The sequence below is a fragment of the Symphalangus syndactylus genome, chromosome 9, assembly GCF_028878055.3.
Source record: "Symphalangus syndactylus isolate Jambi chromosome 9, NHGRI_mSymSyn1-v2.1_pri, whole genome shotgun sequence".
Taxonomy (NCBI): Eukaryota; Metazoa; Chordata; class Mammalia; order Primates; family Hylobatidae; genus Symphalangus; species Symphalangus syndactylus.
The window spans coordinates 36,819,384-36,846,380 of record NC_072431.2 but is presented as its reverse complement, the minus strand read 5'-3'; the positions used below and the strand labels follow the sequence as shown (position 1 = coordinate 36,846,380).

Below are 26,997 nucleotides of genomic sequence, written 5' to 3'. Positions count from 1 at the left end.
TGTTTTCATGCTGCTGATAAAGACATACTTTATCAGCATGAGACTGGGCAATTTACAAAAGAAAAAGATTTAATGGACTCACAGTTCCTCATGGCTGGGGAGGCCTCACAATCACAGCAGAAGGTGAAAGACACATCTCACATGGCAGTAGACAAGAGAACTTGTGCAGGGAAACTCCCCTTTATAAAACCATCAGATCTTGTGAGACTTATTCACTATCACAAGAATAGCATGGGAATGACCTGCTCCCATGACTCAATTATCTCCCACCGAGTCCCACACACAGCACATGGGAATTATGACAGTACAATTCAAGATGAGATTTGGTTGGGAACACAGCCAAACCATATCACCATCTTACAAAAAAAGAATAAAGCTCACAGCTCACAAGACATATAAAACAAAAACACAATAAAAAAGAAACAAGGTATTCAGGCAACAAATAGCACAATGAATAGAATAGTACCTCAGCACCTCACATCTCAATACTAACATTGACTGTAAATAGCCTAAATATTCCACTTAAAAGATACAGAATGGAAGAATAAATAAGAATTCACCAACCAAGTATCTGCTGTCTTCAAGAGACTCACATAACACATAAGGACTCACATAAACTTAAGGTAAAGGGGTGGAAAAAACATTCCATGCAAATGGACACCAAAAGAGAGCAGGAACAACTATTCTTATATCAGACAAAACAGACTTTAAAGCAACAGCAGTTAAAAAAGACAAAGAGGGACATTATATAATGATAAAGGTGATTGTCCAGTAGGAAAAATTCACAATCCTAAATATATATATGCACCTAATCCTGGAGCACCCAAATTTATAAAACAATTTCTACTAGACATAAAGAAATGAGATAGACAGCAACACAATAATAGTGGGGGATTTTAATACTTCACTAACTGCACTAGACAAGTCATTAAGACAGAAGGTCAACAAAGAAACAATGGATTTAAACCATACCTTAAAACAAATGGACTTAACAGATATTTACAGAACATTCTACCCAACAACTGCAGAATATACATTCTATTCATCAGCACACAGAACATTCTCCAAGATAGACCATATGATATGCCACAAAACAAGTCTTAATAAATTTTTAAAAATTGAAATTATTTCAAGTACTCTCTCAGAACACAGTGTAATAAATTGGAAATCAACTCCAAAAGGAAACCTCAAAATCATGCAAATACATGGAAATTAAATAACCTGCTCCTGAATGATTGTTAGGTCAATAATGAAATGAAGATAGAAATGAAAAAATTCTTTGAACTGAACAATAATAGTGACACAACCTATCAAAACATCTGGGATACAGCAAAGGCAGTGCTAAAAGGAAAGTTCATAGGCTTAAATGCCTACATCAAAAAGTCTAAAAGAGCACAAACAGGAAACCTAAGGTCACACCTCAAGGAACTAGAGAAACAAGAACAAACCAAACCCAAACACAGCAGAAGAAAAGAACTAAAAAAGATCAGAGCAGAATTAAATAAAATTGAAACAAATAAAACAATACAAAAGATAAATGAAACAAAAGCTGGTTCTTTGTAAAGATAAATAAAATTGATAGACCATTAGCCAAGATTAACCAAGAAGAGAGAAGACCCAAATAAGGTCAATTAGAAATGAAACAGGAGATATTACAACCAATACCAGAGAAATACAAAAGATCATTCAAGGCTACTATGAACACCTTTATGCACATAAACTAGAAAACCTAGGGAAGATGGATAAATTTCTGGAAAGATAACCCTCCTAGATTAAACCAGGAAGACATAAGAACGCTGAGCAGACCAATAACAAGCAGTGAGATTGAAATGGTAATAAAAGAAATGATCAACCAAAAAAAAAGTCCAGGATCAGAAGGATTCACAGCTGAATTCTATCAGACATTCAAAGAAGAATTGGTACCAATTCCATTGACACTATTCCACAAGACAGAGAAAGAGGGAATCACCCCTATATCATTCTATGAAGCCAGTATCACCCTAATACCAAAACCAGGAAAGGACATAACAAAAGAAGAAAACTACAGACCAATATCCCTGATGAACATAGATGCAAAAATCCTTAACAAAATACTAGCCAATCGAATCCAACTGCATATTGAAAAGATAATCCACCATGATCAAGTGGATTATATATCAGAGATGGAGGTATAATTTAACATATGCAAGTCAATAAATGTGATACACCACATAAACAGAATTTAGAACAAAAATCACATGTTCATCTCAATAGATGCAGAAAATGCATTAAACAAAATCTAGCAACACTTTATGATTAAAAACGTCAGCAAAATTGGCATAGAAGGGACATACCTTAAAGTAATCAAAATCATCTATGGCAAACCCACAGCAAACATTATACTGAATGAGGAAAGGTTGAAAGCATTCCCCCTGAGAACTGGAACAAGAAATGGATGCTCACTCTCACCAGTTCTATTCAACATAGAACTGAAAGTCCTAGTCAGAGCAATCAGACAAGAAAAACAAATAAAGGGCATCTAAACTGGTAAAGAGGAAGTCAAACTGTCATCGTTTACAGATGATACGATCGTATACCTAGAAAACCCTAAAGATTCCCCCAAAAACCTCCTAGAACTGATAAATGAATTAAGCAAAGTTTCAGGATACAAAATTAATGTACAGAAATCAATAGCTCTGTTATACACCAGTAGTGACCAAGCTGAGAATCAAATCAAGATCTCAATCCCTTTTGCAAAAGCTGTAAAAAAAAAATAAAATACTTAAGAATATACCTAACCAAGAAGGTGAAAGAACTCTACAAGGAAAACTACAAAACATTGCTGAAAGAAATCATAGATGACACAAAAAAATGGAAACACAACCCATGCTCATGGATGGGCAGAATCAATATTTTGAAAATGACCATACTGCCAAAAGCAATCTAGAAATTCAATGCCATTCTCATCAAAATACCATCATTGTTCTTCACAGAACTAGAAAAAAAAATCCTAAAATTTGTATGGTACCAAAAAAGAGCCTGCATAACCAAAGCAAGACTAAGCAGAAAGAACAAACTTGGAGGCATCACATTACCCAACTTCAAACTATACTACAAGGCCATAGTCACCCAAACAGCAAGGTACTGGTATAAAAATAGGCACATAGACAAACGGAACAGAATAGGTAACACAGAAATAAAGCCAGATACTTAACAGCCAACTGGTCTTTGACAAAGCAAACAAAAAAAAGTGGGAAAAAGGACACTCTAGTCAACAAATGGTGCTGGGATAATTGGCAAGTCACATGTAGAAGAATGAAAGTGGATTCTTATCTCTGACCTTATACAAAAATCAACTCAAGATGGATCAAAGGCTTAAATCTAACACCTGAAACAACAAAAGTTTCTAGAAGATAACATCAGAAAAACCCTTCTAGATATTGGCTTAGGGAAAGACTTCTCGACTAAGAACCCAAAATCAAATGAAACAAAAACAAAGATAAATAGATAGGACTTAATTCAACTAAAAGATTCTGCACAGCAAAAGAAACACTCATTAGAGAAAACAGACAACTCACAGAGCAGGAGAAAATATTTGCAATTTCTACATCTGACAAAGGACTAATATCCAGAATCTACAAGGAACTCAAACAAATCAATAAGAAATAAAACAAAGAATCCCATCAAAAAGTAGGCTAAAGACATCAATAAAAAACTCTCAAAAGAAGATATACAAATGACCAACAAACATATGAAAAAAATACTCACTAATGATCAAGGGAATGCAAATCAAAATCACAATGTGATGCCACCTTACTCCTGCAAGAATGGCCATAATCAAAAAAATCAAACAACAGTAGATGTTGGTGTGGATGGGAATGTAAACTAGTACAACCACTTTGGAAAACAGTGTGGAGATTCCTTAAAGAACTAAAAGTAGAACTACATTTTGATCCAGCAATCCCACTACTGGGTATCTTCCCAGAGGAAGTCACTATATGAAAAAGATACTTGCACATACATGTTTAAAGTAGCACAATTCACAATTGCAAAAATATGGGACCAGCCCAAATCCCCATCAATCAACGAGTGGATAAAGAAATTGTGAGATAGATAGATAGATAGACACAGACAGACAGACAGATAGATAAATAGATAGATAGATAGATAGATAGACAGACCATGGAACCATAAAAACGAATGAAATAATGGCATTCCCAGCTGCCTGGATGGAACTGGAGACCATTATCCTACATGAAGTAACTCAGGAATGTAAAACCAAAAATCATATGTTCTCACCCATAAGTGGGAGCTAAGCTATGAAAATGCAAAGGAATAAGAATGATACAATGGACTTTGGGGACTCGGGGAAAAGGTGAGGGGGGGTGAAGGACAAAAAACTATACAATGAGTAGAGTGTATTCTGCCTGTTGACGGGTGCACTAAACTCTCAGAAATCACCACTAAAGAACTTATTCAGGTAATCAAACACTACCTGTTCCTTAAAAACCTATTGAAATAAATCCATCAATCAATAATAAAAGAGCAATAAATGACTCAGATGAAACATTTTATTAACTGTTCTATTATTAACTGTTCTGTTCTGTTCATGTTGATCAACAGAGATTCAGAAGTAGACAAGATCAGCAGTATGACCTGGGGTAAAAAGAAAAGGTATACACTACATTAGGCTTCAAACTCTGCAGCCAAGGATGAGGAGAAAGGAGTGAGGACAAAGGAGTAATATATGTTGTACTGAAATAAGATTATCCAGACTCCATCAAAGATACTACGTTGAAACCAATGTGAAGTAAAGCCGAATAGTGTTTAAATAATCACGGCAAACGTTTTAAATCAAGAAAATCAAAGACCAACCTTTGAATCAAGTAATAAAGTAATAAATACAACAAAGTAAATGTGTTTTAACTTACAGCTTAATATGTCAGTCATAACACATCATGGATACTTCAATTTACCTTTGATGTTCCTTTAGTAGAAAAATATAAACCAGATCTTCTTAGAAAAAAGTAAATTTTTTTCCAAGACTTCTTTCCCTGTTCTTTCGCATGTAAGAAACCATGAATTTCAGGATATGTGCTTGAACTCAGAAACATCTGAAAGAAAATTTATATATTTTCAAACTATGATTAAATCAATGATATGGTAACCTTATACTAATCATATTAAGATTTCAAATATAAACATGTAAAAATCACACAGGATCATAACATATAACATTACGGTAATTAACTATGTGTTTGTGTATACTGCATTGCTTTGATAGTCCTTGGTATATCTCTCTCCTCTCTCTCTCTCTCTATCTCCGTGTGTGTGTATACACACACACAAACACACAGAGAAAATAAATCAGAGTCTTTCAAAAACCGGAGACGTTTCAAATGAAAATGAGTTCACAAAATATACACTCTAAGTGATAGTACATAGTTATCTAACTACCAAAATTATCAGCTAATTGAATGTCCATTCAAAAAGTTGGACGTCATCTATAGCGTTAAGTCCTGATACACTTTTCATTGTTTTCTGTGGTTTTCCCTGAGATTACAGGTTTACCTATTAACTTCATTATGGTATATAAGTAAGACCACAATCCTGACTTCAATTGTGAAGCAGGAAGTTGAGCCAAGTTCACCTCCTTGAGGCGGGTAAAGCAAACAAAACTATCTCTTCTTTGTCATCTATGGTTCTCAGTTGTGGGTGGATGTGGCAGGTCATGTTTTCCAAAGAGGACGGCAACAATGTCTTCCATCCCACATGCTCTTCTGTAATGTCATCTTACCACCGAATCACAAAAAGGTGGAGTCTTTCTCCACTCCCTTGAATGCGAGCAAGCCTATCATTACTTTGACCCATACAATACGTGGAAGTGACCCTTTGCCAGTTCTAGGTGTAGTCCTTAACTAGCCTGGTGATTTTCGTGACTTGGCCTTTGGAATCCAGCTGTCACATAAGAAATGTGACTACCCTGAGACCATCACAGGTAAGAAGTCCAATGCAACTGGAAAAGCCCTGCAGGATGAGACACCATGAGACAGACAGGGAGAGAGTAAGTGGGGGAAAACAGCGGAGAGAGAGAGAGAGAGACCAAGTAGTATCAAACAACACGCAGTCAAAAAACTCTCTTAGAAGGGGACCTTCAATCCCCAGCACTGAGTCAACGTGCCTCAGAGATGACCCACCCAGCTAAATTCTTCCCAGATGCCTGTCCCACAAATTGTTGGCAAAATGTAAACGGATACTTTAAACCACAAAGGCTTGGAATAGTTTGTTACATGGTAATAATTAGTTGATACAGTAGGCATGTGTTGGTCAAGAAAATGAGAATGAAAAGGAATAGCTCAACTGAGTGGTTGTGCTCAGCATCCTTAATAAGACAGTGGAAATGCATTAGTGTCTCATTAAAAACAAAAAAGAAAATAGAAATCCCTCTGAATAAACAAATGGAAAAAATCTGAAATAAGGGAATTTATTAACTAAAATAGTGTAACACATTTTAAAAGGCTACTAAAGGAAATGCTGATAGTAGATATTTATGTTTTTTAAAGTAAATTACTAAAAGAAATTTAATTTAATGAGCCACAGATACTAATTAATTGACATGCAAAACAGGCAAGTAGGTTTTTTAGTTTGAGTGCTTTCCAAGTTATTAAACCAAACCAATTAAATTTTTAAAAGACAGTCATAGAGGTCACACTAGAAAAAGAAGAAACCTTTTAAAAAGTGGAAACATTGCCTCAGTGGAGAGAAGAGGTCAGGGGCACATGCAGGACTATCTGATTCCAAAGCCTATGATTTTTCTTGTTTTTATAATTTAACATTAAAGCAACATAACTGTGCTACAGGAAGACTTGCAAAAGGAGGTGGAATAAAAACTCCATCCCACCACTGTGTTGTAATACAGTGGTGAAGCATTCAGAGGGCTGAGATCTGAAAGTCCTGGGGCACAGCTGCTGCTGCCATTTACCTAACATTTTGACGGGGTGTCTCTGTAAAAACCCAGGAGCACAGAAGCAGCTTTTAGAAAAATCTCTGGGGACTAATCATGTTTCAAAAATATTCTGAAGCACAAAAATGAAATATAACCTATTAAAAAGCCCACAGAAAAATCCATGATAGCTCTGCCAACCTAATATTTTTAAGGTCAAACAATACTGGAAATATTAAAAGTTGTCTTCATTAAAGATCAGGGAATACTGAGTGGGTTTGGGGATGCATGGGGCTGAGCTCAAACAGCAACCATTATAAAGACATTGCTCAACATTAACCTGTAAAAAACAACTGTAGAGCTTCTGATGTAAAATCTACAAATCTATCAAAAATTAAAGAAAATAACCGAAATTATTCATTTATTGTAATGACTTTGACAATGACCATTTCAAGCCACTGCCAGTTTGGAAGAAATGAGTCCAATAGACACAAAAATAAGGAGATTTTTAATTAGATAACTAGTATTCTGAATTCAGCTAAGAATATTTCACAATTCTATGCAAGGATTTCCGTAACAGCTATTACAAACGCTAGTGAATACATTTGCATCCTGTATCTTTTATCTCCTTTCATTTATTTGGTAAATATTTTATTACAAATAGGATTGAGGGTGTTTATTATGAAAGCTAATACTGAGTATCTACTGGTAAAATATCTGTATTTTACAAACAATTTTGATTTTTCTTTTTTTTTTTTTTAAGAATTTTGATTTTTCTAAAGACATAATATTTACACACATCACAGAACAAAATTGCAAGTTTCCTTTTAAGACACACATTTTTAAATATGTAACATCCTTTGATAATTGGCTAAAACTGGGAAGAAGAATATTGTTAAAGAGGTTTATTGATTTAGGACATTCTTTACCTGGGTACATTTTTTTTTTTTTTTTAGTTTTACCTCCAGCAAAAAATATTAATAATAATTCAAAGCATAACTTTTCAAAATCTGGGCATGTATAAAAAAGGACTTAAAAGTTTTCCTTCATTATGCTATTATTTATATATGTTAATAAAAATATATTTTACCTGCAAAATCTGTGTGGGCGATATTTCACCATTGGTTTCAGTTGCAAAAGATACCATATGCTCTGGAAAAAAATACTGTCAAAAAGACACAGTTAAATTATCACAAAATTCATGCTAGAAAAGATTCAATTATGACCAATATAGTAAAAGCAAAAGTTCTTTAAACTGGTGTGACTAAAATTCACCTAAAGTGCTTTTGAAAATGCCCCTCCTTAGACTCTACTCATAGGTACCTTAATGAGAATGTCTGGAGTTGGGCACAAAGATTAGCAAATGCCCCCAGATAATGCTGATGTGGATGGATTCAAGTATCTGGAGTTATAAAACACTGCCCTGAAGTTGACAATGTGCTTACTCCCACATCTTATTCCTGAGTCCTGCAACCAGCCTATGAGGTCAAAAGGACTATCCATTCCATTTTACAAGGAAAAGGCTCATAGAAGTACAGAGTTTAGGGTCTGCCCAAGGTCATAGCCCACAACACAGTGGAGGTCAGGACTTAAACTGGGCTGGGGAGCTAAAAGTCCAGTTCTTTCTACCTACCATTTTTCCAAACCTTTTAATCATAAAATTCACCCAGGGCAGTTGTTTAAAATAGGAATTCCCAGGCCTCATTCCTGGAGTTTCTGATTCAGTAGGTCCGGGCAAGTCCTGGGTTCTGTGTTTTGAATAAGCACTCTCCCCTCAGTAAATTTTATGATTAGACAAGTTTGGGAAAATATATTCTACTATATTTCCTCTAGGACAGGGTTTTTCAACAGCAGTTCTACTAACATTTTGGTCTAATAATTCTGTGTTGAGGGGGGCACTCCTGAATATTACAGATGTTTAGAGCATTCCTATCCTCTGCTCACTAGCAGCCCTGCTCCCCACCGCCAGTTGTGACAACCAAAAATGTGTCCAGACATTGTCAAATCAATCCGCAGTTAAGAACCACTGCAATAGGTCTACAAAACAAATGTCCAGCCTTGTTTAAATAAAAAATAAAAATAAAAAACAAGCATTGAACAATGTTTCTTTAAATATATCTTTTTAAATTCTTGTCTTTAATAAAGACTTACAAGAAAAACACTTTCTCTTCACATTTGAATTTATTTAATTTTTATTATGACTAATTTTCTTTGCCAAAGATCATCCCATTATGTTTCTATTAATAGGTTAAGATAAAAGAGAACGTGAGAGGTCTTTCAGGGTTTGAAAATATTCTATTATGGTGTGTATCATATATTTTTCCTAAAGAATCATTTCAATCCAATTATCACCCAAAACTTAGTGTAAAAATATGCTTCAGCTGCAGAGACAAAAACAATTTAAAATAATGAGCCCAGAGGCTATTCTGACTTTTCTAGATCCCTAGTCTTCATTAGAATGTGACATACATTTATTTTCTTTTAAAGAGAACTACAATGAAAGTAGTATTTACTAGATAATGCACTCGTCTTTATCTCATTTCTACTTAGTTCAAAAATTACTGCACTGAAAACAAAATAATTTGGAACAGCAAGATTCATGTCAATCTTAATTTCTGGCTAAGTTATAATACTCTCAACAATCATTAGTCTGCTTTTACTTTAGAAAGCTATTTAAATTTCCTAAATTCTGTAGAAAGTGTTAAGATATAATATTTTGCTTAACACTTGTTCTTAATCTGTTTGAGAACCTATAAAAATTCATTTCCCACATCAAATGTATAATTGTTTCCTTTTCACAAAAGGCAAAACTAGGTTTTCTAATACTTTTAAATTAAGTAAACCAAATTCATCTCAATTCAGACTTTACCAATATGGCTTTAAAAAGTTTTACACCTGTGTATCTGAACTTCTGTGTATAATGTTCACTAATCATTGTTAGCATAAGAAATATGGGTACAATTTTAAAGGACCAGAGTCTTCATCTACAATTTACCAAATAGGACTGTATTTTATTTATAGTGACTATCTTCTTCGCATAAAATTTAATTTATGGGTTCATTTATTTTCCGTAACTATTAATGGGGATTTCACTTACCATTGGGTTTTTAAAGAACTCATATTTGGCATAATTTTTTCTAAAGTATAGTTTGTTTTCTTCTTCTATCCCCCAGTTGGATAGCACTTCAATCACCAGTTCGTGGTCTTCTATTGTTCTTTCTGTAAAGAATGTTTCAATGAGTATGTTGACAGATAGACAAATATATATATATATATATATATACACACACACACATAGACACATACAAACATATAAAATGTATTACGCATCTTTGTTAAACACAGCAGATTTCAACTTAATTATGAAATAGCCAGATTGATAAAATTTGTCATCAATTTTCAATTACTAATGTTCATTTTCATACCAAAGCAGACTGTTGTCTAAAAAGAAAAAAATGTATAAAATATCATAATGTACTTTTTGCTATCTCAATTTCCTTTTATTACTGTGTAAATAATATAAGTTTGATAACAAATCTGCATTAAGTATATGGGAGCTATTTTTTTCTCTGACTCATCATGGTGACAAAATTAAAATATTTATTTCAAGGTTGAACAATTCACCTCATTAAGAGATGAAGAATTTTGACAGGTTCATGTGCATTTAAGACTGTCCAGACTAATCTGGATAGCTGAGAAAAATTAAAATAAATGCTTTAAAAGGAAAATTTTAATACAAGAGGATACAGGTTTTTTTTAAGCAACCCAATTCCTTGGGGCACTTTATACATTCAAAGCTAATACTAAGGAAAATATATTTTGTATTAACAATGAAGATAATTAAGTGGGTGGGAAGGCACTTGGCAGAAAAGGCACTTAAATGAAGTAAGCAAAGGCAGTTTTAAAGAGGTGCAAAATTCCTATTTTTATAAGAAACTGTGAGGATGTTGACAGTAGTATTATTCATAATAGCCCCAAACTTGAAACTACCCAAATGCCCACTGATAGGAGAATGAATAAGTAAATTTCGTAAAAGCACACAGTAAAAATATACTACAACAACCCACAACAGTATGGATAAATATTGCATTTCATGAACACAATATTTAATTAAAGAATCCAGACACAGATAGTACATACTGCATGATTCTTCTTACATAAGCTTCAAAACAGCAAAATTAATCTACAGTGCTAGAAAGGGTTTTGGAGATATTAAGTAAGTGGGGGCATGAAGGGAATCACTGGGGTGAGTACAATACTGTTTCTTGATCTTGGGGTTGGTTACTCCAGTATATGCAATATCTGAGAATTCATTGAATTGTGCACACTTGGTTTGTACACTTTTCTTAATGTATGCCGTACTTCAATAAAAGGTGGAAAAAAGAAAAGAAACTGGAAATTACCAATGCAAAACAGGAAATGGAGAACAACCAAATAAGGAATATGGAAATTCTCTGCTGTTTTACTGTTTCTAGGATGTTTTTAAAAAGCATTTATGTCTCAGAAATTCAACATTCAGTAGTGATTTGTGACCTACAACACCCAAACTCTTGAAAGTAATATCATTCTTAAATAGACATTTATTCATCCAAAAAGAAGTTCAGGTAACAGTGTTCAATGAATATGGATGAGTTTAAGCTAAGTATATATCAACACTTGGGGTTCTATTCCTAACTCTGATTGTTCCTTTTCTATCCCATTGACTGGCTCCACTAGCTCCTTCTCCTCCTACATCTCAGACCTTGGTTCAACTCTTTTCTTTCTCCCCCTATAAATTAATCCATCCTCACCTCTTCAACCATCTCATTTGTCAGGTTTTCTGAAGTGAAATCTCTGGCTATAATTGTTCTCACCCACGCTCTTGTCCTAACTACTATGCTGTCCACCACCTCAAACACAGTGTGTCTAAAACCAAAGTCAAAATATTACACATAAAATTACCATAGGATCAGCAATTCCACTTCTAGCTGTTTACTCAAAAGAAGTGAAAGCAGGGACTCGAACAGAAATTTGTGTAGCAATGTTCATAGCAGCAACATTTGCAATAGCCAAAAGGTGAAAACCTAATGTCCACGTCCATGAACAACGAATAGATAACAAATGTGGTATATGCAGTACCTACAATGGAATATTCAGCTTTAAAAAGGAATGTAATTCTGATGCATGCTACAACATAGATGAACCTTGAAGCTATTATGCTAAGTGAAATAAGACAAATACAAAAGAACAAATGCTGTATGATTCCACTTACACAAGGTACCTAGAATAGTCAAATTCATAGACAGAAAGTAGAATGGTGGCTGCCAGGGGCAGGAGGGAGTAGGGAATAAGGAGTTATCATTTAATTGATGCAGAGTTTCAGTATGAGAAAATTAAAATATTTTAGAGATTGATGGCCAGTCGTGATGGTTGCACAACAATGTGAATTCATATAATGCCACTGTACATATACAAAATTTTAAATGGTACCAAAAAACTTTTTAAACTTAAAAACGAAACAAAGTCATCTACATTTTTCCCTTTCAAATGACTTTTTCTTCTAAATTATCCTATCTCCATTACTGTCATTTTTACCACATTCTCTCCAAAAAAGTAGAACTACAACTCACCTTTGCAACTTTCTCTACCTCCACTCCAATATCTTCTACTCCTAAAATTCTCAGATAGCAGGGATTCTTCCTCTGAGTGTCTCTCACACAACAAACAACCCCCACACGAGGTCCCACTGTCACCATTTCAATTTAGAACTTTGCCTTTTCTTGTTCAGCCTAACTAATCTTCAAGCCTCTACTTTCTCATTCTTCTAATCCAACATGGACACTGTTAGCATAGCAAACCTCCTAAAACATGTGTATGAATGTGAACCCTGCCCAAAAAGCTTGTCTGCTTCTGCTTGTTATAGATAAATCCATATAGTCTGGCAGTTAGTTATAACTTAGTCATTTGTTCATCCATTCAACAAATATTTGTGGAAGGTTCACAGTATGTCAAAAACTCACCTTAGGGCTAAAAATTTTGTAATGGAGAAGACAGTAACAAAATAACTGCCCTCATGAAGCTTTCATTCTAATGGGAATATATGGATAATAAATAAAATGTGAATCATAAAAAGTAGTGGTCTTAGTCTTTCGTTGCTATCAAGAAATACCTGAGGTTGGGTAATTTATATAGAAAGGGGGTTTATTTGGCTCATGGCTATACACGAAGCATGGTAGCAGCACCTGCTTCTGGTGAGGCCTCAGGAAGCTTACAATCATGCAGGAAGGTGAAGGGGGAGCAGGCGTGTCACATGGCAAGAGACAGCAATAGACATGCCAGGCTCTTTTGAACAACCAGCTTTTGTGTGAACGAATAGAGTGAGAATTCACTCATTATCACAAGGATGGCACCAAGTCACTCATGAAAGACTTGCCCTCATGACCCAAACGCCTCCCACTAGGCCCACCTCCAACACTGGGGATCACATTTCAACATGAAATTTGGAGGGGCAAATATTTAAACCATAATAGTGGTGATAAACCTTATGGGGAAAAATAGAGCAGGGAAGAGAGAGAAAGTGCTGAGGACATAGGGGATAGGAATCCATTTCCATCAGCTTGTCAAGAACACCTCATTGAGAAGGCAATGTTTAAACAGAGACCTAAAGGAGAAGAGGACAGAAGCCAAGCAGATAGAGAGGAGGAGCAAGAAAAAAAGCCCTTGAGGTGAGAGAAAGGCTGGTATGTTTGAAATACAGCCAGGAGATTAGTGTGGCTAATGCTGAATGAGGAAAAGGGGTTACCCCAGGAGAAGAAGTTAAGTAAATAATGGTGATGAGATAGTGGGTTGTAGAAAGCCCTGCAGTCTATAGTAAGGAATAGGCTTTTCCTCTGTGTTAGACAGGATGTCATTTTGAACACAAGAATAACATGAACTAACAAGTTTCAATCGGATCACACTGTGGAGCAGAAAACTGATTTTAAAAGGCTGAAAACACAAAGACCATTTGGTAGGCTATTGGAACTAACCCCAGGAGAGATGATACAGCTTAGATTAGCATGGTAGCAGTTGATGTGGTTAAAAAAAAATACACAGAATCTTGATCTATTTTGAAGGTAGGGCCAACAGAATTCACTGACAAATTGGATATGGAGTGAAAAAGAAAGCACTTGAGGAAGACATCAAGGTTCTCAGCCTTAGCAATTGGAAGGACTATGTTACCAGTAATAAGCTAGAAAAACTGCCAAGACAAACTGGAGGGACATCCAGTGATCACTGAGCTACCAAGTGGGAAGTTGCATCCTGAAAAATCTGTCCTTACTTCTGTTTACTTTTCACACAAACTCAGCTGGTATTTTCAAGATTATGAAACACAGGTACACATTATTAAATGCACTATGTGCTAAGCACGGTATCTGTATTCTTTGCAACTGCAGTGGGAGACGATATCAAGATATCAATGAAGATGCTTGTTTGTTTGCTTTGCCAACCTGTGTTTCCTTGGACCCATTACCTTTCTCTACCTCTAAGAAAACAGTATGAATTCTGCCCTCATACTACACTATAAAGAAAGGAAAAAATAGCAAAGAGGCATTTTGTTGTTTTTTTGAGTGTCACAGTAGACTTTATCAATTTTTGACAAATATAATTGGTTAGGAAGAAGCATGCCTAGCCAATCCTCCATTGTCACTTGTGCGGACCCATCCTCTGCCCTCTGAGAAAGGAGGCAGAGTTAAAGGGTTATTGAAGGAAACTGGTGGAGTGGAGACTGTGAGGGAGCTAGATAGTAACTGGATGGTGTAGGTCCCAAGTGACCCCATATCCTGCCTCCTTCCTGAACAGAACCCTCTAAAAGTTGTAAGACTCCAGATAGGTTTAACAGTGGTATGTGGCTCAAATCAGAGTATAGACTTTCCTAAGTCTATACTCTGGCTTTAAATAGAAGCCCTTCACCAAAGAAGACAGAGAAGCAATAGCTAAGTACAATGTCAAGTCCACAGCATCCCAGCACAGGGCAAGAGTATTGCAGTGCCAAGTTCCTGAGAAGAAATATGGAAGGACTAAAGGAAGACCATGAACCTAAGGGTCATCATGACATAAGCAATAAGCTTAAAAAGCAGGAGTTTCTACAACATGAAGACAACAGTTGGATAAAAGTTAGACAGATATCCCTCTGGGGATTTAAATTTCCCAACAGAGTGCTGGAGGAGTGAAGGTAGGTCTAAACCTTTAACTGAACACATTTTAAATGTGTATGGAACTCATTGATAAAAAATGGGTTGATTATTTTCCCCAACAAGACTAAGAACAATCCAGAGAACAAACAGATAATAGAAGAATAAACTGTCTGTTCTTAAGCCAGGTTACTCAGTATCAGAAACTAATTCAAAATACAGTAATAAAGGAAGTTACATTTCTGCATGTCTGAGTCTGAGAACTGTTTCATTATTGTATTTAATTCTTATAAAACCTGTAGTAAGCTAAATAATGGCCCTAAAGATATCAGGTCCTCATCTCTAGAACCTGTAAATGTTGCCTTATATGGTAAAGCCTTTGCAGATGTCATTGAATTAAGGATATTGAAATGGGGGAAATATCCTGGATTAAGGTAGGCCCTAAATCCAATCATATATATCCTTTTAAGAGAGAGGCAGGCGATCTAACACAGACAGAAGAGGAAAAGCAATGTGATCAGGGAAGGAGAGGTTCAAGTGAAATCATCACAAGCCAAGGAATGCTAGTAGCCAAGAGGAGCTGTAACGGGCAAGGGATGGAATCTCCCTAAGGTTCTTGGAAAGAATGTGACCCTCTGGAACTGTGAAAGAATACATTTTTCTATTTTTTAAGCCACCAAATTTGTAATTTGTTACAGAAGCCTTAGGAAATCAATATGATACTGTAATAAGCAAGTTATAGTTCCATTTTACAGATAGAAACAGGGGTTCAGAATAGCCATGTATATGGACCCACCCTCTGCCCTCTGGGAAACGAGGCACAGTTAAAGAGTTATTGAAGGAAACTGGTGGAGTGGAGACTGTGAGGGAGCTAGATGGTAACTGGATGGTGTAGGTCCCAAGTGCCCCCACTTGTAGGTCCCAAGTGCCCAGGTTGAATGACAACCACATGCCTGAGCCCAAGTTGATGTTCTTTTCTCTGCACACATTGCTTCAACTTCATGGAAGTTCTCACCCAAGGGACATTCCCTACCACCTCTGCTGGATCTATTTACATCCTGCACATTCTGTCTATAACAACTAAAATTGCTCTTTCATGATCCTGCCGTTCTCTACCTTAGTTGCTTCCAATTCTTTTATTTTGAAAGGTATTCAGTAAATATTTGCTAATTAACTGAAAGTAAATCACATTTTAAGTGTAAGGGACAAAACAGTAATGGGCAATGTTTCAAATTACATCAGTCTTCACTTTCCATTAAAGTACAAATCATTTGAATTTAGACTACATCAAAAAAGAAAATAAAACAAAAAAGGTTGAAAAATCAAACTACATTTGAGCAGCTATGACAAATGTGTAACTAAAGAACTAAGCAGGTTCAGTGGCTCATGCCCGTAATCCCAGCTACTCAGGAGGCTGAATATAAAAAAGAACTAATGTAACATGTATGTTTACCAAGAAGTGGAATCTAGTCAGGGGTTTTGTTGACTACATGCAAATAAAAACCAGAATACCAATCTTGAAAAAATAAAATAAAAGATAAAAGATTTGCAAAAAATGTCACAGAACTATAAAACCGAGTATTTACATAATGCAATTACTGGCACTAGGAAAATAATCTGGTAATCTTAAGAAAAATATGTCTTTTAAAAAGCCATCAAGAAATAGAGAGTATGTGAGAAAACCAAAGACATACATTCCATTCCTTCAAAAAAGATTTCTAGTACTATTCTATCAAAAATTCAGATAACATATTAAGGAAGCTAATAAAAGTCAAGAGGATTGAAAGCAGCTATAGTTTTTTACCTTATATACTAGCCTGGTAATGAAGATATAATTTTCTTATTATAGAATCTGATTTTTAGAAATTATATTACATATTCTTTTTAAATTTATATATCACCATCCCAATTTGGATGCATTGTACCTTCCCCCAACCAATCTCATTATGTTAAAGGATTAATGTTACAATAATCCAAATAACCCTGGGAGGCATAATTGAATATCAGTTAATCACATCTCACATAAAATTAGCATTTCTTTTTTCAATGCAGATATCTGACTAAATACAGGCCCTAATAGACAGAAAATTCGACAGGAAGATACAAGATGACTAGATGGATTACTTTGAGAAGAAAATAAAAACGCTGCAAAAGGAGGTGAAATGTTGCTGAAGACCAACTTTCTCTTGCCTTGGTCTCACCAAAATACATCATTACCAAGACCTAAGAAAAGGGAAAACAAAACAAAACACTAAACCAAAAGGCCTTTAATAAACTTTCTTGGACCTTTCTCCTACCAGGCAAATTTTAACCAAGTAAGTAATCCTACTAAGTTATTTAACATTTATTTCAAATATCAAAAGGAACAATATTAATTCTACAATGAGGGGCTCCTTGCTGCAATGTTCAAAACCCAGAATGAATGCAGGTACTTTTTGAATTACCATCTGAGAAGTGACCACAGGTAGGAATCACATGAATTCAAAATTATTATTTTAAAGACTTTATTTTTAAAACTTTATAAAATCCATCCAAAATACTATTATAAAACATGTTATTAAAACTTCACAGTACAAGTCTATTTAAAATAAAACTTTCTGACGTTATTTTTTGGGCATTGGAAAGTAAATTACAATTGTCAACTACCACTCATATGTAGGCAGAAAAATAGGAGGGAAGCCCTCTTAAATTACTTCAACATAGCAATCAAGAAGAAGGAAAAAGAAAGAAAAGCTTCAAAAGCATTTTAAAAGCTTTTTCAAAACAAAAACAAAAATTTCGTATTGCCTTAAGTTGTATTTTTTGTTTCTAATAGGTCAGTGAGGTCTTATGGTAATAAAAAGAAATATTACCAAATAATGATAACTACATGTAATTCTGTTTTTGAATTTTCAGAAACTCTTTCTTTAAAAAAAGAAAAAAGAAGAAGAAAGCAAGAAGTTTCTTCTGAAACTGTTGATTTAGCATCAAAGTCTTTTTAAAAACCTCAATCCTCCAAGAATCGAAAGTGCTCACCTGTGACCTTCTGCCTGGATTTCTTTGCTGAATCTACTGCCAAGTACAGCGTGGAGCTCAAATAGAAACCTGAGTCCCTACTCTTCTCTCACTCGATAAGAGAAGAAACAAAAGTGGCTTTTACCTCTAATTCGCTCAGAAAACAATTTTTTGAATACCTTTTTTTACAGGAAACTCCAGGAGACAAATGGTCCTTGTACTTCTCTATGCTGGGTAGAAACTACATACATTTTGTCAGTCTTATTTTCAGATAAAAATGAACAGCCTCTGGCCAAGCAAAACAAAAACTGGAGAAGCAAAGAATAAAACGCAGCTCAATTTCTAAAAGGTTCCTTAACCTAAGAATACTACTTAATACCAGCAGGATCCCCCAGAAAATTGCCATCAGACACATTCAACTCCCCAAGTGCAATAATAGGAAAATTGTGACACTTCAGCTTGATGGCCATAAAGGCCCTGCAGTTCATTCTTCTGCGAGGGGAATTAGTCTCCAATTAACTCCGACCCAACCATTGCAACTTATATTCAGAGGCAGCCTTATTTTTCCACAAAATGCCTGCATATATATGATCTCGAGTTGACTGGGTAAATATCTGAAGAGCTTACAGACAGCTTCCATTAATTCGAAGGTTCTCACAGCATTCTTTAAGGACTCAGAGTAAATTCTATCTGAGCACGGCATGTGATGTCTTTGGCTTCTTTTCCAAGTCTATTCCTTCTATGTACTTTGTAATCCATCATTTTAATTTTTTGATATAAATGCCTTAAAGCTTAGTATGACTTAGTTGAAAACACATTTATTTGTCTTAGACCCTGGGTTACAAAGATGCATGTGTACAGAGAGTCCCAGCTCCATAGAATTACTGCCTAATTTTAATAATATCATCACTGTTAAGATAGTTGTAGAAAACGTTACAGCAGCAAAGAAGATGTGTATTTTGTCCAACTTGGGGCTTCAGAAAGATGTCTGAGCTAAGGCTTTAAAAATCTCTTTAAAAGTTTTAAAAATTGTGTTTATTTCTTTTTTTCTGATTATTAAAATAATACATTCCATTAAAGGAAATTTTACAAATACAGATAACTTACAATCACAATACATCTTTAAACCTGTCAATCAGGAATAAGCACCTAACCTTTCAGCATATTCCTTTCTTGTCTTTTTCTCTTGCTCTATATGAGTGTATGTGTATATACTTTTTATAATATTAGAAAACATTATATGTTTATACACTGATTTTATTCAATTGTCACCACAACCTTACATTTACCCACATCAGTCTTCAAAGGAAGAATAAAAGCATGATCAAAAGCTGCATAACATTACATCCTATGGATGTACTGTAATTTATAACATTCTCCTTTTATACTGAGATTTTACTTGTCTAATTAATTGATATTGTAAACAATCTACTTTGAACAACCTTATATCTAAATCTTGTCCACACTGCTTGTTTCTCACACCCACGTATATAGTATGTCCTGTGGAAGCATCACCTCCCAGGGCACAATTCATCACTAACACTCTTCGTGCCTCCTGCAGTTCTCTGTTGTTTTCAGGATTTGCAATTTCCCAAGAAGTGTATGAGTACAGGTGGTGGCAGCAAGCATCCTGATCATCTCAAGGAACAGCCCTGGAGCAGCAGCAGCAGTTTGTGCCGAGCAGTCAGGCAAGTGTAAGAGGCAGGTGTGTCTCCCGGCCTGCTGTCAGATGGAAAGGGTGACTCTACTTCACAAGGCTGAGCATGGGATGCCTCCAACTGCTTTTCCCTCTCCACTCTCCCCGGACTGTGGCACTAGGTTACCTATCAGTCAGCTTGGACAGCTAAGAGTTTTCATCTTTATTGTCATAAGTATTTTTAAGAAAAGGCTGGGGTTTTACCTTCCTGCCATTTTTAACTAAAATAACTAAGCCCTGGAAGATGCATAGCAGTTAGCCAAGTAAAGATGGACAGGAAGGTTTCCTGTGACTCTTAACATCATAAACAAGAAAACTGAGTCGAAACTGTAGTATATGCAGGCATCTGCAGGCAGTTCTCTAACGTATAAACTAAAAGGAGGGAGGGGTGAGACATTAAGCCTGCAGCTATGAAGGGTAGACAGGTCATAAGATACTACAAGCCCCACAGAGGACCTTGGATCCAAATGCAAAAAGAATCAGGTCTGTATTCAGATGGATAATGTTGGTACTACCAGAGGCAGGAGGACCAGTTGTGAGGCTAACATAATACCTGAAGGGAGAGATGTTAGGACCTGAATTCATGTAGCCGAGGCTATGAGAATATGTAGAAGGAAAAATCAGCTGAATCAGAAACAGATTTAGTTATAGGCACTTCCTATCTTTGCTAGTTAAATATTGCCCATTTCCGATCTGTGCGTGCCACCAGGACACCATGTCTTCTGAAAGCCCACAGGGTCAGGGCACATGATTCTCTTTATGGAAGGAAGCACGGTGCCACACGTCCCAAAGGCTTCACAATGATTTCTGCTGTGATGAGGGTGGTCACAACTCTGACGGCTGGTATGTTATAAACTGCACAGAAAGTCCAACTACATATCAGCTCCGGAACAGGAAAAACACTTGTACTTCCTTTGTTAAAAAAGAAAAAAGAGTGAAGGAGCAGCTTCCAAGCAGGAGGCTGTGAACCATTCCCTCACTGTCACTGTGCATCGCTTCTGTCTTAAGGCGATCACGTGGGCATAGATGCACACATTAAAATGGTTTCATTAAAAGCCTCCAGTCATTCATTTTGCTTATTAAAGCCACTCCACAATGATATTCACAATGGAAATCTCAGCTGTCCCTAGCAATGATACTAAAATACAATTAATTCCTCTTCCCGAGGAGTTTGTAGGTATGCGCTTGAGGTATTGTGTTAATTGCCACTGCTTCATACCATGGCTTCAATTAGGAATCAGAATGGGAGCAAGACAAACATGGATCCCATTAAGTTTCAGAGGACTTGAAGCTAAAGTTTTTCCCCCACCCTACTCTTACATTGATTATAACAGCACAGAGGATTCCATCTGGGGAACTATAGTGACATCCAGTGGCTGTGAAGCGAACTACACCAGTTGCAAAACCTGGTTTACTACCTCATGAAAGGAGAAATATTTGTTGATATGCTGACATTTTGAATTCAATGTCTATCAAAGTGTGTGTACAAGTAGAACCATATAATAATATGATCCAAAATCAGGACATTCAGAGATTCATAATAAAATCAAGGTATTTAGTTGTCTTCAATGATTGACTCTATTAAAATTCTCAGCAGCATATATTAATAATTACAGGTAGAGGATATGAAACATGGACATTGCATTCAAAGTTCCAAACATAATATTATTATACAATTCATGTTTTGTACAGATTCAAAAACAGGTAATTTTTAGCATGATTCTCCCACTCAGCCAAAATAAACATCTGCCTCTGCTATAAAGTGAACTGGGTTGGCTCAGTTCGATCTCAATAATTTCATTACTACCTGGGTTAGGAACGTTTATACGAAAGTTTTCTTGGTGGTTCACAATTTAAATTATAGCATTCCTGAGAGAGATGTAGAGTGAGACAGAGGCAAACCGACTGCAGAATCTCAGGAACATTTGCTTGAAATATTGTGGTGGGAAGAAACCAACTTGCTTCAGTGGAAAATGCAGATTACACAATCTGACAGAATCTAGATCTTTGTATTCCTGTATGTAAGTGGATATTAAAATACATACTCTATGCACACTAGTAGTAGATATCGCACATATGCATTTATATTAAAACTACTAATAATGGCCGGACGTGGTGGCTCATGCCTGTAATCCCAGCACTTTGGGAGGCCGAGGCAGATGGATCATTTAAGGTCAGGAGTTCAAGACCAGCCTAGCCAACATAGTGAAACCCCATCTCTACTAAAAATACAAAAATTAGCCAGGCGTGACGGTGCATGCCTGTAATCCCAGCTACTCAGGAGGCAGAGGCGCAAGAATCACTTGAAGCTGGGAGGCGGAGGCGGCAGTGAGCCAAGATCACACACTGCACTCCACCCTGGGTGGCAGAGGGAGACTCCATCTTGGAAAGAAAAAAAAAAATACTAATAAGATTGAAGTTCCTTTGCCACAAAAAACGTAACTCTGAAATTAGACTTCAGGTTCAGGAAAGTACCACATTTTGAATATCAAGTATTCCCCCTTCTGCTTTTAGTAGTTTGTGATATGGTTTAGATAGATGAGAATCAATGATAGTAGCATATGTATTAACAACTTGGAATGTCTCTGAAACTGGCCTAAGCTTATCTTGGTCACTAAAAGTGAGCTAAAGTGCAGAAAACCCTCAACTCTCATCTATCCTGTAAGTCAAAATATCCTTACCTATGAGACCTCAGGATCTCACAAACACTAAATCTCATAAACATGCAGACCACGTGTGAAGATGGTACAATGGGGGCATGTACAGCTAGTAGAAATGACAGATAGGTGGGGATCATTCCAGGGAGCCACAGGTAGTCTGATGGAAAAGCAAAATAAAAGGTCAAATCTTGCATTCTGGCCTCCCTAGTAGTATACTTTCAAAACTAAATCACATCATAGTCTTCTCTGACTCAAAGACCTCCCCTTTCTTTTTCTCTCACTCAATGTAAATGCCAGGCCCACTTCCTGGCCTATGAGACCCTACACGATCTGGACCTGGGGCAACTCTGTGATGTCTTCTCCCATTACCTTCCACCTTACTGACTCCACTCCAGGTGCAATGGCCCCTAGGCTGCTTCCTGAACACAAGCACACTGCCATGTCCAGGCCTTTCCACTTGCTGTTCCCTCTGTCCAGAACAATCTTCCATTTAATTGCACAGCCTGCCTGCCATGTGCTTCATTTCTCTACTCAAACATCACTCCGTCAGGGAGGCTTTCCCTGATGCCTCTTTAAAGTGCATCTCCCAGCCGTGTGTGGTGGCTCACACCTGTAATCCCAGCACTTTGGGAGGCCAAGGCGGGTGGATCACGAGGTCAGGAGTTCAAGACCAGCCTGGCCAAGATGGTGAAACCCTGTCTCTACTAAAAATACAAAAATTAGCTGAGTGTGGTGTCAGGCTCCTGTAATCCCAGCTACTTGGGAGGCTGAGGCAGGAGACTCACTTGAACCCGGGGGGTGGAGGTTGCAGTGAGCTGAGATTGCACCACTGCACTCCAGCCTGGGGAACAGAGTGAGACTTGGTCTCAAAATAAATAAATAAAAAATAAAGTACATCTCCCTTCTGCTCTAGCACTCACTCTCCCTCTTTCCTCCTGCCTTCCCTCCCCAGAGCTTATCATCCCCTATGGGATAACAAATATTAGGCCTTGTTTCCTGTCTCTCTCCCTATGAAAATGCAAACTCACAAGGACAATACTTTTTGTCTGTTTTGCTCATACTGCATCCCCAGAATCTACAACAAAATATAGGCTTGGTACAAAATTGTCAATAAATATTTGCTAAACTGTTTGGGTAACACAGACAGAGAAGGCAAGACGAGTTACTGATTTTTGTGGGATCTGTAAAATGACAAGTAAAAAACTACAAATACTCAAGATATATTTTAAGTGCACAAAAGAAAAAAAAGGTAGTCTATGAGAGTTAATACATATAGCAACTATGTTAAAGTAGAGAAACTGATTAAAGAGTTTTAAAAAATGTTAACATCAGTTATCTCAGTGTTGAAATTATAAATAATTTTGTTTACTTCATGATTTTTTTGAGGTATTTACAATAAGATAGATTATTTTTGTATTTAAAATATTTTTAAAAATAATAGGCCAGCATGGTGGCTCTCGCCTGTAATCCCAGCACTTTGGGAGGCCAAGGTGGGGTGGTTCACCTTAGGTCAGGAGTTCGAGACCAGCCTGGCCAACATGGTGAAACCCTGACTCTAGTTTAAAAAATACAAAAATCAGCTGGGTGTGGTGGCGGGTGCCTGTAATCTCAGCTACTTGGGAGGCTGAAGCAGGAGAATCACTTGAACTTGGGAGGTGAAGGGTGCAGTGAGCCAAGATGGCGCCACTGCACTCCAGCCTGGGTGTCAAGAGTGAAACTCCATCTCAAAAAAAATAATAATAAATAATAATAATAATAACAGAGGCTGAGGCTGGAGGATTGTTTGAGTCCAGGAATCTGAGGCTGCAGTGAGCCATGACTCCACCACTGCACTCCACCTCAGGCAAAAGAGATCCTGTCTCTAAAAAAAAAAAGTAAATAATTTAAATTTAAATAAATAGATACTATGCCCTTCCCTTTACAATTCTATTTATTGATTTTTTTTGTAATTTCAACTTCTATTTAAATTCAAGAAATGCACATATACATATGCAAGTTTTTAACATGGGTATACTGTGTGATGCTGAGGTCTGGATACAATCGCACCCGTCACCCAGAAAGTGAGCACAGTACTCGACAGTTAGTTTTTCAACCCTTCCTCCCACCTCTTCCTCCTCTAGTAGTCCCCAGGGTCTATTGTTGCCATCTCTATGTCCATGAGTATCCAATGTTTAGCTCCCACTTAATATGGAACCCAAAAAGAGACCAAGTAGTCAAAGTAATCCTGAGCAAAGGAACAAAGCTGGAGGGGTCACATTACCCCACTTCAAACCATATTATAATTCTACAGTAATCAAAACAGCATGATACTTGTACAAAAACAGACATATTGACCAATGGAACAGAACAGAGAACCCAGAAATAAAGCTATACTCCTACAGCCATCTGATCTTTGACAAAGTTGACAAAAATAATCAATGAGGAGGGGACTCCCTATTCAATAAACGGTATTGGGAAAACTGGCTAGCCAAATACAGAAGAATGAAAGTGGACCCCTACCTTGCACCACATACAAAAATTAACTCAAGACAGATTAAAGATTTAAAAGATTAAAACCTAGGAAACACCATTCTGGACATCAGCCTTGAGGAAGAATTTATGACTATGTCCTCAAAAGCAATTGCAACAAAAACAAAAATAGACAAGTGGAACCTAATTAAACCAAAGAGCTTCTGCACAGCAAAGGAAACTATCAACAGATTAAACAGACAACCTACAGGATGGGAGAAAATATTTGCAAACTATGCATCTGACAAAGGTCTAATATCTAGAATCTATAAGGAACCTAATTCAAACAAAAAACAACCCCATTATAAAGTGGTGAAGGACATGAATCAACACTTCTTGAAAGAGGACATACAAGTAGCCAACAAACATGAAAAATTCCTCCACATCACTAATCATCAGAGGAATGCAAATCAAAACCATAATGAGATGCCATCTCCCACCAATCAGAATGGCTATTATCAAAAAGTTAAAAAACAATAGCAGATATTGGCAAGGCTGCAGAGAAAAGGGAATGCTTATACACTGCTGGTGGAATGTAAATTAGTTCAGCCACTGTGGAAAGCAGTTTGGAGATTTCTCAAAAAATTTAAAAAAGAACTATCATCCAACCCAGCAATCCCATTACTGGGCATATATCCAAAATAAATAAAAAGACACCTGCACTCATATGTTCACTGCAGCACTATTCACAATAGCAAAGACACAGAATCACTAACAGTGGATTGGATAAAGAAAATGCAGTACATATAGGCCAGGCACGGTGGCTCACACCTGTAATCCCAGCACTTTGGGAGGTCAAGGCAGGTGGATCACCTGACCTCAGGAGTTGAAGACAAGCCTGGCCAACATGGTGAAACCCCATCTCCACTAAAAATAAAATAAAAAAAAAATAGCTGGGTGTGGTGCCATGTGCCTGTAATCCCAGCTACTCTGAAGGCTGATGTACAAGAATAGCTTGAACCCGGGAGATGGAGGTTGCAGTGAGCTAAGATCACGCCACTGCACTCCAGCCTGGGCGACAGAGCGAGATTCTGTTTCAGAAAAGAAAAAAAAAAAGTGGTACATATAAATCATGGAATACTATGAAGCCATCAAAAAACGAATGCAATCATGTTCTGAATAAAAAGAAATAAAGCCACTCTCATACAGCCACCATGGATGCTGGACTCCCTATTCAATAAGGGCATTATCCTAAGCAAGTTAACACAGGAACGGAAAACCAAATAGAATTTTATTTATTGAAAATTCATCATTTTGGACAAAAAGAGTGCAAGAATGTTTCTTAAACAATATGCAGAGCCAACTAGCTGATCACTAAAGTTCTGGAAAATAGTTCATCCTTTGGTTCTTTACATCAGTAGCACTCACAGAAGGCTTCCAGTAAAGATGTCAGTGGTTTATTCTGTTAACAAAGAGCATCTGTAGCTGCATATCACATTTAAGGAGAAAAAAACCACTGTAGTTCTTTCCATTCATTTAAATATGCAAATTAAATTGAACATTTTACTTCCCACCACTATTAGACTGAATAGACATTGCAAGATTATAATAAACTATGCAAAAAGGCAAAACTAAAACAAAAAACATTTTAAAGACAAATCTGTTAATATTTTGTGCTGAGGAAGATGACAGTACCTCAATAGTGATTACTCTCCTGTTACATCGGTAAAGAACTGGAAGCTATTAAATCTAATACACGTTAGTATTGGGGTAGAATTAATGTTTGTAATTGTTCTGTTTAAACATATAATCTGAATGAAAAACGAAAGAAAAAAAAAACACAAGAAGGCTCTGGAAATAAAATTCTTTCTCATGAGCTTTGGTCTAATGCATGGTTGATGAAGTCATGAGAATATGCTTATATCTTTGATTTTATTTCAGCAGTTTCCAGAAAATACAGTAATAAAGAAATAAACTTCTATTACTACTTGATGCCTAAAAGTTTAAATTTAGTATGTGGATCAAATAAATTCCCAGTGCTCCACTTTAAGCTTTTGCATTAAAAGACCTGTGCATGGCCGGGTGCGGTGGCTCACGCTTGTAATCCCAGCATTTTGGGAGGCC

The 26,997-nt window shown here is 36.5% G+C and overlaps 1 protein-coding gene across 2 annotated transcripts in view; it reads right to left on the bottom strand.

Annotated features, from left to right (window-relative positions):
* The window catches only part of GRB14 (growth factor receptor bound protein 14), a 127,088-nt gene that overhangs the window by 24,645 nt on the left and 75,446 nt on the right, over nucleotides 1–26,997 (bottom strand). For both annotated transcript variants that reach the window (XM_055291943.1, XM_055291944.2), the window contains 3 exons: nucleotides 10,020–10,141; nucleotides 8,013–8,087; nucleotides 4,956–5,093 (listed from right to left, as the gene is read on the bottom strand). In XM_055291943.1, the coding sequence (XP_055147918.1) occupies nucleotides 4,956–5,093; nucleotides 8,013–8,087; nucleotides 10,020–10,141 (335 nt within the window). The remainder of the gene's footprint in view (nucleotides 1–4,955; nucleotides 5,094–8,012; nucleotides 8,088–10,019; nucleotides 10,142–26,997) is intronic.